The 13122-nt window shown below is 47.2% G+C and overlaps 1 protein-coding gene across 1 annotated transcript in view; it reads left to right on the top strand.

Annotated features, from left to right (window-relative positions):
• The window catches only part of grin2ba (glutamate receptor, ionotropic, N-methyl D-aspartate 2B, genome duplicate a), a 76825-nt gene that overhangs the window by 43510 nt on the left and 20193 nt on the right, over positions 1–13122 (top strand). Inside the window, 3 exon segments of the mRNA XM_037476488.2 lie at positions 681–824; positions 1098–1368; positions 6087–6279. Coding sequence (XP_037332385.2) covers positions 681–824; positions 1098–1368; positions 6087–6279 — 608 coding nt within the window.

Below are 13122 nucleotides of genomic sequence, written 5' to 3'. Positions count from 1 at the left end.
ACACACACACACACACCTGGATGGGATGGACCGTGATCTCATCAATGCAGAAAGCAGGTAGCGGATGGAGCGACAAGCAGAGACTGCGGCTCACAAACAGTCTGCACACGATTCCCCCCCCACTCACAGAATGAGCCTCTCTGGAAGCGATGCTCACTCGTGCACAATAACAACTTGTGAGACAAGAGGCTTGTCTAGACTCACATTTCCCCCCCCCCCCCCCCCCACACTTCTTTTGACCAGCTCAATATTCCATTTGAGTCCGTGAGTGCTCTTTATTAATCGTGACCCGACGGTGCTGCTGTGCGTTCTCTGGCTCCTGTGTAAGATTTCACCTTATTTAGTGAACCGCATACATACATCGTCCAAGTGGAGGGAGCAAATTGATGACGATGATCAATGAGGTTAAGGACGGCGGTTTTGAGTCCTCAGAATACGCTGCAGTGCAAACTCATTAAAAGAGTCATAAAGGCAACTAATGAAAATCATGACCGGTATCTTTACAAGCCCACTGCTGTCCTCTCGCCTTTCTCCTCTGTGAGCGGGAGAATAAAAGGCTGCTAAATTAATGTTCCCACCAATAATGTTACAAAACCCACCACCGTATCTGTTCTCCTCCGTGTGGAGAGACCGCTGAATTCAAGTTTAAACACTGTTACGCCTTCCTTCCTCTTGTCCAGGATGACGACTCCATGTTCTTCCAGTTTGGCCCCTCCATCGAGCAGCAGGCCTCGGTCATGCTGAACATCATGGAGGAGTACGACTGGTACATCTTCTCCATCGTCACCACGTACTACCCGGGGTACCAGGACTTTGTCACCAAGGTAACGGCACTCGGCCCGAGAAGACCCGAACAAACGATGAGCACGTGAAGGGCTTTAGGGTCACGGTAGAAATATTGCATCATGAATAGATCACAAATAATATGAATGAAAGTCATTAGACGGAGGTTTGCTGAGCATTCAGTGGAACCCCGTAATGGACCTCTGGACCTTGTTTCAATCTTAATTTGGCAGATTTGGTAGCGAATGATTGTGGCTACAATACAATGAAAAAGTCTTGTCCTGTCTCCTGATCGGCCTCTTCTTCTCATCCAGGTCCGCAGCACCATAGAGAACAGCTTTGTGGGCTGGGAACTGGAGGAGGTTCTGCTGCTGGACATGTCGGTGGATGACGGAGATTCGAAGATCCAGAACCAGCTGAAGAAGCTCCAGAGCCCCGTCATTCTTCTCTACTGCACTAAGGAGGAGGCCAACACCATCTTCGAGGTGGCCCACTCTGTGGGGATCACGGGCTACGGCTACACGTGGATAGCCCCCTCGCTGGTAGCAGGAGACACCATCGTGGTGCCGGCAGAGTTCCCCACAGGTAAGATACTCAGAGCCAGCTTTTTCTTTATTTACTCCTTTACTGCATACACATATTGTTGAATGAACTTGGGTGGTGCAGCCATGTCTTCAGAGGGTGTGGTGTCCAGGCAGACATGCAGATCCAAGTGCTCAGGGGTTGAGTTCTGTGCTTCTTACCTCCACATCCTGGAGATAATTTGGTTGTTGTTTGGTGTTGCAGTGGCTTCGCTGTCTAGTTGACAACGATGTACCTTTATTCTAATAGAATGGCTAGTGCTAAACGTTTGCCTAACAAAGGAGAGATGAAGTGTGTGATGGCAATTAGTCCAGGTCAGGTTGTACTGAACTTTTAAAATCTACTTTAGCCGACGCTTTTAGCGACTTGTTTATTCCACCATGAGGGTACAGACCCAGAACAACAAGAAGTGCACCAAGTAAGTGACGTTTAAAGCGCTACTAAAGTGCTATTCAAGCTATGGTCGGTTAATAGTTGTGTTTTTAATGTGTTTTTTGGGGGGGTTTGGATTCAGATGTCTTTTGTCCTGGCTTAAGACCTGTTGAGTACTATGTGTGAAACCTGTGTACCCAGAATCTCATTGTGAAAAGATGTTTGCTTGCAGTGAGCACTGATGCTAATCCCTTTGTAAGTAGAGTAATTACATTACGTTAATTAGCGGTTGGTTGATGATTATCCAATGAGAGCGTCATGAATGTATGTATTTTCAACCTCGATGTCTCCAGTTTGATTCCAAACCATCAAACTGCTTCTGGGTTCCTCTGTGCTGTGGCCTACAGAATGACTACCTACTTAAAAAAAGCAATTTCTAACAAATATCATAGAGACGTTTCTTTTGTGAGAGAAAGAATGTAATCTTTTATCTTTCAAGAGTTTCATGGCCTCATTTTTTTCCTCATCCTTTCTCATCAGCCGATGGAGAGTAAGATGCAATTAAAAGTTTCAGAGTGGACTTTAAACCAGGACTTTTGTATTTTATAGAAGTTGATGATTTTCAGTTTTGCTATTTAGATTTTTGTTCTCCTGCAAGACAGAAAACAACGTGACCTTTCCCTAAAAACCAAGTGAGGGAGCGCCTCTCCCCGTCTCTCAACACCACTGGAGGTCATTCTAACCTTTGAAGGTCAAACGTGGAACCAAAGTGACATCCGTGTTGGGCCCGCTCACGCAATCTGTCAGCGACACCCGTCACACCGCCTCGTGGGAACTGGACCTTCGGGACTTGGGGGTGGACAGAGTCTTTCAGAAAGGCCAGGCCTCAGTGGGGATCTACCTGCTGCTGATGGTGACCACTTCAGTCGTGTTTCAAACTCCAAAGGTGGACAAAACCTTTTTGGGGCGTTTTGGCTTGTTTTTTGACCTCTGACCCGTATTGGCACGTATGGATGGTTTAGTCTGAATAGTCGGGAGTGCATTTTGCAAGCCTGTGTGTGTGTGTGTGTGTGTGTGTGTGTGTGCCCAGGAGCTTGTCTGTGAGATGTGCGTTCATGGTTTCACTTTGGTGGAGGTACTGCGCGTTGTGTGCGTGCGCTTCACACAGTGAAAGTGTTTACCCAAAAGCCAGGGTAAACAAAAACTGTGTGTGTGTGTCCGTTTGTCAAATTAAAGACACACTCTATAAAGTTTGATATATCACCAAATCAGTAAAGTAAATCACACAACAACTGAGCTCTTGATGGATGCTGCCAGAGAGATGATTGTGTGTGGCTCGTGTGCTGCCTGGGTGATCACAGAGAGAAACAAACCTCTTTGAGCTATTATCACAGGACATAATGAAGGATAGTAGGCTAAATGTCATCCACTCATTTAAAGCGTGATGAGTTGGATAGAAAATGTGCTTATAATCTAACAACCGAATGAAAGATATTGAATTATTTATATTTAGTTTGAAGCTGCAATGAAGTTGGTGTTTGTTGTACGCAAATACAGATTGTTGGTGGAACGGGGTGTTTCACGGCGGTGTGCACAGACATCGTGTAACGGTGTGAGTCTGTGTGCACGGGGGCACAGCTTGTGCTCACCGCACGGCTGCTGCAGGATCTGTGCTTGTCAATTCTGCCCTCTGCCAACAGCATGAACATGAAGGTAGGTGGTTACTTAACAGCTCCAGCAATGACTTTCCATGAAAGCGCGTGTTCATGACACACAGCACCCAAATGCATCTATTTCCTGCTGTCAGATGGAATTAACCTGCAAAACGCAGGTGGTATGTTTGGGACATTCATTAGACGTTCCACTGTAGAACTCAATGATTAATGAAAAACCTTTTATTTCTGAGTTTCTACCCGAGCATCATCAAAGCACACCAACAAGCGAATAGACGGCGAGGCGCGGCTTGCCGTAAATGGTGTGGCGGCGTGCGCTCTGGCTGAATGCAGCGGTGTCCGGGGTTCGGGGAAGGTGCGTGCTAGCTGGAGGGGGGGGGTGGGGGCTGTGCTTACTAGGCACACTTAATAATTTGCCCCATGCGTGATGAAGAGCCTCAAATCCTCGTGGGTAATTCAGCTGATGTCTTCCATAAGTGGGCGCTCTGGGGAACCGTCTCCCCTCCCACTCTCTTTCATGCTGTTGTTCCCCCGCGTCCCTTTGGTTTCTGTCCCACTATTTCAGCCTCCTCTGACTCTCCTAACTCTCTATTCCCTTTTTTGTCTCTCTTTTCTGTCCCGGTGCCTTTCAGCTCTCTCTCTTACTAACATCTTCTCTGCCACTGTTCTTCCTGATCAGTTACACACTGCACACACCGTGCTAACGTATCCACCCGATCTGACAGCACCCACAATAGTCAGTTTCCAAAAATACCTATTGATACCGTAGTTCTGCTGTTATGCTCCCCCAGCTCAGGGTTCCTGTGTGTGGATGTTCTCCGTCTGCAGCCTTTGTGATTTCTCTTCTACACGGAGGATCTGTGACAGGGAGACGGCGTTTTGCCTTCCGACCGAGTCAGCGGCCCGTTTATTGGCCGGAAACAGCTGCTGTTTGCCGCGTTAGTGTTGTGACACTAAAACATGTCCGCAGACACGTATGAACGTGTGGACTTAACTGTGCAGTTCCTGTGATGGTGATTTAGAAAATGCCACACGGCACATGCACACACAAACGCACAAACCTTCATCTTCCTGTGAAAGAATTGTTGCCATCAAATAAGAAAAGTGAAGTGTGCAAAAAGGAGCAAGTGAAGGGAGTGAGAGGGTGTCAACAGTGTGTGACATTAGATGTAGTCCTGGAGGGCCCGAGCTGTCAGTGCTGAGGCCCCGCGAGGACGGCTGGTTGCCATGGCGCCCGTCTATTTCTGCCCGCTGACATGGTAGTGGACCGGCTGACATGTGGTCATACCCTGCCTGATGGATGCAGACCGACTGATGGAGATTTTGATGTGGAGGATTCCCACGTCCCAAGATGCGTTTGCAACCAGCTCTCTTACAATATTGCTCGTGGTAAAGGCAATTAAAAAGAGTAGAATAGTCTGGTAAGTTAAGATATTAAAATCACTTTAATGTATTACAGCCTTTAAAACAAGTAGTTAAACTTTTGCCCTATTTTAATATAATTAAATTCTATAGCCAAGACAATAATAGTATAATCTCACTAATATATTGTTATATTGTCCAGCAATAGTTCATCCCATGCATTACACTTTTGATCTTGTCTTTTGGTATTAAGGTTTGTAGTTACGGTTGCTGTGATTGGACAGTTTGTGTTCATTGTGGACTTAAGCCAACCTCCATTGATGTGAACACTGACTACGTCTAGCGGCTCAAATGGATGTGCTACCTAATAGTCTACCTATTATTATTATTGATTAGGTGGACCCGACCCTGACATGTTCAAAACGTGAAGCAAAAAGAGTTTTCCAGTTTTTAAAATCCAAAATAAATGAGACGCATTAATAACCAAAACAGGCTGAAAGAAAGGGGCCAATCAAAAGCCAATCTGAAATCCTGAACTAGAGAGCCCAACGATTGGTGATTAAAAAGAGAGAAACATTGCATACACGTGTCATCAATTAATGGAGACTATAATTCTCTTCTTAATAGCAACAACGTCAGTTTAATATAAATGATGCTCATTATCAAAATGTCAGCCGTGTCTGAGTAGATGCATAATAGGCATCGGTTTCATCGTGAATCAACTCTTCTCACACCGTTTCTCTGCGTTTTCAAAAAATAAAAAAAGGGAAAAAGGTTACGTAACGCATTGATGTGAGTCAGGCCCTCAGCCAGCCTTTCTGAGGTAAATAAAGGTTTTGAAAAACTGTCCCTGTAATGTCCAACTAATCACTCTTCACTGCAGGAGAGTGAACAGCAGGCGGGACAAAGGGCCGAGTGCACTAGGAGAGACAGACTGACCGAGAGACACAAACTTACAAAGTGTTGTTCGTAAAGAGACAGATTGTCAGGAAAGAACAGCACCCACTCCGACAGAAGGACAGAAGGACAGAAGGACAGACCTACGGGCAGTGCAAAGGTCAACAAACAAGAGACAGACAGATGGACAAACACACCAAGGTGATGGACGAGTCCTCACTCAGAGTGTGTTCAGAGCATCACGCTCACAGAAGAACACGACGCACCGTGGTCCCTCCGTTGCTGCTCACTTTTTCCCACACAACCCCCCCCCCCCCCCCCCACTTACCCCACCCTTCCATCTCGCCGTCCTTTATTGCCGTCCCTTGCCCACCTGGTCTCAGCCTTCTCTCTCCTCCTCCCGCTTTGTCCCCCCAGGGCTGCTCTCCGTGTCCTACGACGAGTGGGACTACGGCCTGGAGGCCCGCGTCCGCGACGGCGTGGCCATCATCACCATGGCAACCTCCACCATGATGATGGACCGCGGACCTCACACCCTGCTGAAGTCCGAGTGCCACGGGGCTCCGGACAAGAAGACCCCCATCTCAGGCAACCCCAACGAAGTGCTCAGGTGGGTGGAGGAGGAGGCTGTGGGTCTCGGGGGTCGATGTAACTTTGTTCGTAGCATTGATTTACGACGTGGTTGCGTCTTGAAGTGGTTTTTCATATCAGTTAAGTATCTGGTTTGAGGAATAGTTTTGGGGAAAACGCTTCGTTGTTGTTGTGTCGTTGATGCCTCTCGTATATGTCCGGTGAGCTGGCTAGCTTAGCTTAGCTTAGCTTAGCACAAAGCCCGGCTGTGTCTCAGCACGTGGAACGCTGACCAGTGTACAGGTGCTATAGGCAGTTGCTGGGCAACAGGGTTTCCAGAAGATACCGCTCCACGCCAGTGAGCCGTCTGACACATGTTCCCCCTGGAAAACACGCTTGTTGCTTTTACACCTTGGTTTTTGTGCAAATTAAAAACATGGAGGTGAAACCAGTCTTAGACTGGGTGGACCCCTCCGGGCTGGACCTTAAAAAACACTTGTTCTGATACTGACTCGACCCGATGAAACAATCGAAATGTACTCACGTCTGACTGGTGCTGTGTGAATGTGACATTAAATGCTGTGGTTGTTGTTAGTCTTCTCCTGTCTTGTCTACCTGTATTTTTTCTAGTCTCTTGCATTGTATTCTTAAAGTTCTAAAACAACTCGGCCATTTCCCAGTGTCCGGTCTTCGTGCTAAGCTAATCATTATAGTGTCTGTGTTTGTATAGTATTGTATTTTTTTACAGTCTTGAAATGCAGACTTTAAAGCTGGGACATATGTCTGCTTAGTAGTTGTTGGAAATTAAAAAATGAATTGATCAAGATATCTGCCTCCATGGTCTCAGCAGTTGTGTCATTCCTCCACAATTACTCTCATGTCTCCCAAAACAACTCGGCAGTGATCTATGGATGCTGCAACGCCACACACAGCAGCTTGGGAAAAAACGAAGAAGGTAAACAACTTGTGGTTGTGTGGCACCAACACAAGCGCCCTGCCGGCACGGGCCGCGCACAACCTCGGACGCGGCAGATGCTCGCGCACACGCACACATGCACCTTGTGATCATCCTCCCACCATGTAATGATACCCCTTCGCACACAAACACCCCTCTTCACACGCCCCCTTCCTCTAGAAGAAACCCGAGCCCGCCCCCTCAGCCGTCCGTCTCAGCAGCAGGTCTCTGGAAGCGGTCGCGGGCCTAATTGGTCCCGATGGCGTTTCAGTCGACGAACACTGGGCCCGTGTCGCGCTCCGCTGCAGGGCTCGGCCCAGCATTGTGTTCAGGGGCACCTGCGGCTCTGTGTGGACCTGTGCCGTGAAGGCCCGGCGTGCACGTGGGACGACGTCTTCTTGGACACGAGAGTTGTTTCCCACTCGATGGTTTTTCGGGGGGCTTTTGAAATGCTCTCGTTCCATCAAAGCAGAACACCTGCCGTAGAGGCACACCTTCTCAAAGAGCCTCCGAGTGCCCGGGCCGTTGTTTCCACGCTGTCGCTCCGCTAAGGCAGCCGGGCTCTGTTGTCCGTCCAAGTGAACTCCTCAGATCTCCTTTCAACCCCCGTGTTGCTTGTTTCGCTCCTTTCTGAAGCTCTGCATTTGTTTCTCGGCCGCTCAGCGCTTGGGGGTAACGGGGGAGTTTATGCCCTGTAGTCCTGTCCTTTGACTCTGGGCCCGGTGAGCTCCGTTCATCTCCTCTCGGCTCCGCTTTGGTCCACTTCCCTTCTCTACTGTGCGGAGCTGCTGTGTTTGATCAGTTCTTCCCCCCTCCTCACCTCCTCCTCCTCCTCCTCCTCCTCCTCTCCTTTGCTCCTTTGCAGGCGTCTGCGCTACAGACCTGCAGCTTTCTAATCAACTTAGCTGTGTTGATGATTAGATCAGTTGCGAGCGCTGCTAGGATCCTTTGCCCCTCGCTGCCTTAACTAAATTTGTCTGGCGATAACCTTTGTCTTCAAGTGGTTAATAAAAAGATTAGCATTTGACCTACAGTCTATATACCAGGGTGGTGAATGAATGGCTGTTTGCTCGTTGATCAGCGGATGGGGGATGGGTTTAAAAGGGAGCTCATACAAAAGGATCCTTTGGCGTGGCAGGATTAGGTTCCATTCGGAGGGACGAGGGTTCACACCTCATAAATAAACTCGGATAAAAGTCACAATTGGTTCTCAGCCGTCCAGAAAGACGCGTAATAGCTGAGAAAACGAAGCCGCGATCTGTAACTTCTGTTTCCTTTGTGAAATATGACTTCATTAGAATGCATTTCTAACTAATAGTGAAACTATGGGGATTGGTTCAGAGAAATGGATCCCGACCTCCACAGCGATTCCTCACCATCACCTTTCATGTCCATCGGAAATAATTCCAAACTGGATATTGTTTCACTGTTAATCCAATAAAAGCGAATAGTGGATGTTAGCGAGTCACATTACAGACGTTTCTTCTTAAAGACCGCAGTGACCAGTTTAATGCTCTGTATGATTTCCACCTTGTGGGTGTGACTACAGAACCACAGGGGGGTACAGGCTCCCCTGGTTGAGGGAGTGACCTCTCCATCTGCAGCTTGTGAAGAATTATCTCGGCGTGCAGGGGGCTCGACTCTCGCCCCGTTCGCTGCTACACGTTCAATCCGAGAGAAAGCGCTTAAAATCCAGATTGAGAATCAGAAGTGATGGAAGGACGACACGTGAGCCTCACCACGCCGATCACAGCCACGCTGCAGGCGTGGAACTGGGGATTGTGACTAAAGGAGATGATAACAAACGGCTTTGTAGTTCTGGCCACACATCACATGCCTTTTAAACTTGCTGATTACAAAACGAGTGAGGCCAGGAAGGGCTTCATGGAAATATGTAAATCACATCTCGTTTACATTTCAGTCTGCTGTGGAATGATGAGGAATCGCCTCGTGGTCACGGCCATCTACTGACTTCACAAAGCCATACATTCAGCCGGCCCCCCTCTGCTCAGCATCTCCTTGTTCAGCCCTCAGAGCTTCGCAGAACACCACGAGAGAAGGACGCGTCACTCCACTAAGTAAATGAAGTCCTCTGTAGCCGGGACTGTGACATTCCTACAACGCTGCAGTACCAGCCTGACAAATGAAGATAGCAGGAAGAGAGCAAAAGGCCCAGTGAAGGAGAGAGAGAGACACACACAGACAGGGAGAGAGAGAGAGAGACACTTGTGGCCAATACACAACGGTGTGAGAATCATGAGTTTGACAACAGCGGCCCTGACCTTGCCAGACGTGGACCGGTTCCAAATGGGCTCGGAGTTGGAAAGGTGTCAAGTGCTTTTAAGCTCTGTGGACATTTTTTGGACATCTGTGGCGTGTGCGTTTGTGAGGGTGTGTGCGTTTTTGTGAGTGTGTGCGTGTGCGACGCACTACGAAGCAGCGTGGTGCCGAGGGATGAGTGTGTGCCAACTCGACGACCAAGTGCGTCCACCTGTGTGTGTGTGTGTGTGTGTGTGTGTTTTTGGGTGTGTGACTTGCTATTTCAGGCCGGGTCTATAAAGGCCTGCTGAGTGTGTTTATGGGGCAGGCCGGGGGAGGAGTTAAAAAGGTACCTGTTTGTGACGGTGCGTGATTGGAAGTAGGTCAAGATGCTCGTGGCCTGTTGCTTTGCTCCCTTTTCTCTCATTTATGTCCAAGTCTCTCTCTCTCTCTCTCTCTCTCTCTCTCTCTCTCTCTCTCTCTCTGTCTCTCTCTCTCTCTCTCTCTCTCCCTCTCTCTGTCTCTCTCTCTCTCTCTCTCTCTCTCTCTCTCTCTCTCTCTCTCTCTGTCTCTCTCTCTCTCTGTCCCTTCGTCTGCTTTTACCTTCCAGGTTTCATTCTTTTTCTTTTTTACTATCATTCACTATCACTATCACATTATTGTCTCTTTTTTGCTGCCTGATTATTATTTATTTATTTTTAATTCAGTGCTGCCTGTCACTTGACAACAATAAATGAATTGTCCTCAGTCCTCCTCCGTCCCTTTGCTGTCTCTCGGCTCTCTTTCCTTTTAGCACAAATTATTACACTGTTTACAAATTGCATTCCCATGTCTGAATACACACAAACAGGTACCAACGCACGCACACACACAACAATATCACACCTTGTGTGTCATCTTTCTTTGATGGCCGTATGGGGCATGCTATCATCTCCACACAGATTCCTCCTCTACAAACCCAATAAGTACATTGCACCACAGTAATTGCTAAGGAGTGTAACTCATGACTAATTCATGTCACAGTTAATTTATTTAAACTGACTTATCAATATTTCACACAACTCCTTCATTATTCATAGCGGAGCATGCGCTAATACGTACTGTATCTGTGTCAGGGCATGGAGTTAGCATGTTTGTGTGTGTGCCTGATACTAAGCTGTTCGGATTTATACCTTTTTACTACAAAACAACAAATGCGTTGCAGCATGCACGCGACTTGATGCCACCTCGTTACACACACTGTAGAAAACAGCTGGAGTGGGCGTAGGTCTGCATTCATTTGTCCATTTGTCCGTCTGCCGGCTTTAAGCATCGCACATGACGTGAATCCTCAAAGATGTACTACGGCCAGCGTTTAAAGCGTGAGGCGCTGTGAGCGGGTTCAGAGGAGGTGACGTAGGGCGGATGTGGTCACATGGGTGGAACATAAAGTGGCCTTGTGTAAGCCCACCGGTCCCGGTGTGATGGGAGAACAGAGCGTTGGCAGTAGTACTGCATCCTAACCCCTCCCCTCGCTTCCTTTGAATTCCACCTCTCTCCCTCTTTTCTCTCTCTCTCTTTCATGCCCACCCTCTGCGAGATTACCGTTTCCATAGTTACCCGCCAGATTGGCTTGGAAGTCACAGCGGTTGTGGGTGCCATGGCAACACACTTATGCTTGTCGTGCTGCCGTCAACGCGTGTAGGACCTGCGCACACATACACGCACACTGACACACAGACACACACACGTTGGTGCATGTAACAATAGCTTGCTCAGTAAAGATTAAAGTGGGCGCAGCGTCATGTCGTTTTGTTAATGGCTTATGATTTATGCAGCAGATTCCGTGCACTTTGTGTCAGTGCCAAGGCTCTACAGGATGGGGCGGTTGACCGGGCTCATGAGGCCGCAGGAGACGCTATGATGCCGCGTGATTCTGCTCTGCACGGCCCACTGGAAATATCAATATCTAATACAGGAGATCGAGGAAGGAGGCTGGCAGCAGAGTAATTGCTAGATTGTTACATGATGCAGTTCATAGGAGCAGCATGGAAAGATAGATACAGGGATAAATGTAATTATTAACAAAGGAAAAACCTCACATTTTAATAAGATTATTACGTTCGGCTTTTAACCCTCTGCTGTGACCTTTGATCGGTTCCAGCTTAAAGGTCAGAGAGGTTTAAAGGTAGAACTCAGTGGTCTTTGAGTGCAGCAGGGAGGCGTTGCGTAACGTGGAGATGCATCTAACTTCTACCGCTCGCTCCAGAAGAACACAGCGGTACCCGACAAGATAAGAGTCCCAGTCATCTACACGTAGAAGTATGTATACACACATGTGTGTGTGGATATATATATATATATACATATATATATGTATATATACATATATATATGTATATATACATATATATATGTATATATACATATATATATGGTGCTCATGGTTTTGAGGCAGAGTTTCCATGGAAACAGTCAGAGAGAGAGAGAGAGAGAGAGAGAAAAGAGAGAGTAAAGGGCGAGGAACTGAAAGAGTTAAGTGTGTTTTTGTGTGTGTGTGTGTGTGTGTGTGTGGGGGGGGGGGGGGGAGGGGGGGTGACAGTGAAGTGATTTGAGTTTGCCTGACATAAACATTCCTGCTCTCATAAACACACACTTACACTCTCCCACGCACACACACTGTAACCACTGCTAGAGAATAGAGTGTTGAGTTGTGTATCAGCGTGTCCCTTTGTGTGTGTGTGTCTGAATGTGTTGTGTTGTGTTTGCTTGAAGGGAGATGAAATGATTTCACCTGACAGAAACAATGATGCTTTCTCTTCATTTCTCTTACTGCACCACACAGAACACACAGACCCAGACATAAACACACAAAGACACACACACACACTCTCACACTCACACACACCGACACACACTTATCTGACAAGCTGCTATTGCCATATCATATGGGCTAGTACTTGTTTTATTATTTTACGTTAACTTTGAAGCCAGACACAGACGAATTCATAAAGTACATCACATTAATGCATAATTGATATTGATTTTACTTTATTTTAACTGCAATTTTCAAAAAATGTCCAAGTCGTGATTTCGAATTCAGTAATTTGGGGATTCTTGTGATAATGATGAGGATGTTTATAATGTCTGCATCCCTTCCCTGAAAGGTAGGTATATATCCATTGAACCAAGGAAACCGGGGGGGGGGGGGGTTAGCTTAGCTTAGCTTAGCCCAAAAACAAGGGGAAACAAATGAGAGCAACATCCACCAAGCAGCACCTCTCATTCGCTCTGATTCAAACATCCTGTTTCTTATATCATCAGACTAAAAACAACAATGGGTTATGTCCTTTTTCTTGACTGGGACAAATATTTTCTTCAGCTGGTTGCCAGGCAACTGCACCCAGCCGTGAAAGAGTTCAGCACATAACTTAGCCAGTAAAAACAAGTCAGTTTTACACTTTAAACGATCAAGGTATCAAGTGACATGTGAGCTTCAGAGGTGGGTTTGATGCGTCCCTCCGGTTTCCAGCTAACCGCTTCATCTTTAATGGATTTGAGAGCGTTAATAATCTGGTTATCTTACTCATGAATCAAATATCTCCCAAAATGATGCACTACTCCTTCATGGTCACTTGAGTCAGAGCTCAGCTGTCTGTTTGCAGCTGATGAATCTTCATCCCTTTTTGA

Source organism: Pungitius pungitius, chromosome 12 (genome assembly GCF_949316345.1).
Source record: "Pungitius pungitius chromosome 12, fPunPun2.1, whole genome shotgun sequence".
Taxonomy (NCBI): Eukaryota; Metazoa; Chordata; class Actinopteri; order Perciformes; family Gasterosteidae; genus Pungitius; species Pungitius pungitius.
Note: the sequence above shows the minus strand (reverse complement) of the source record. Positions and strands in the feature narration are given on the sequence as shown.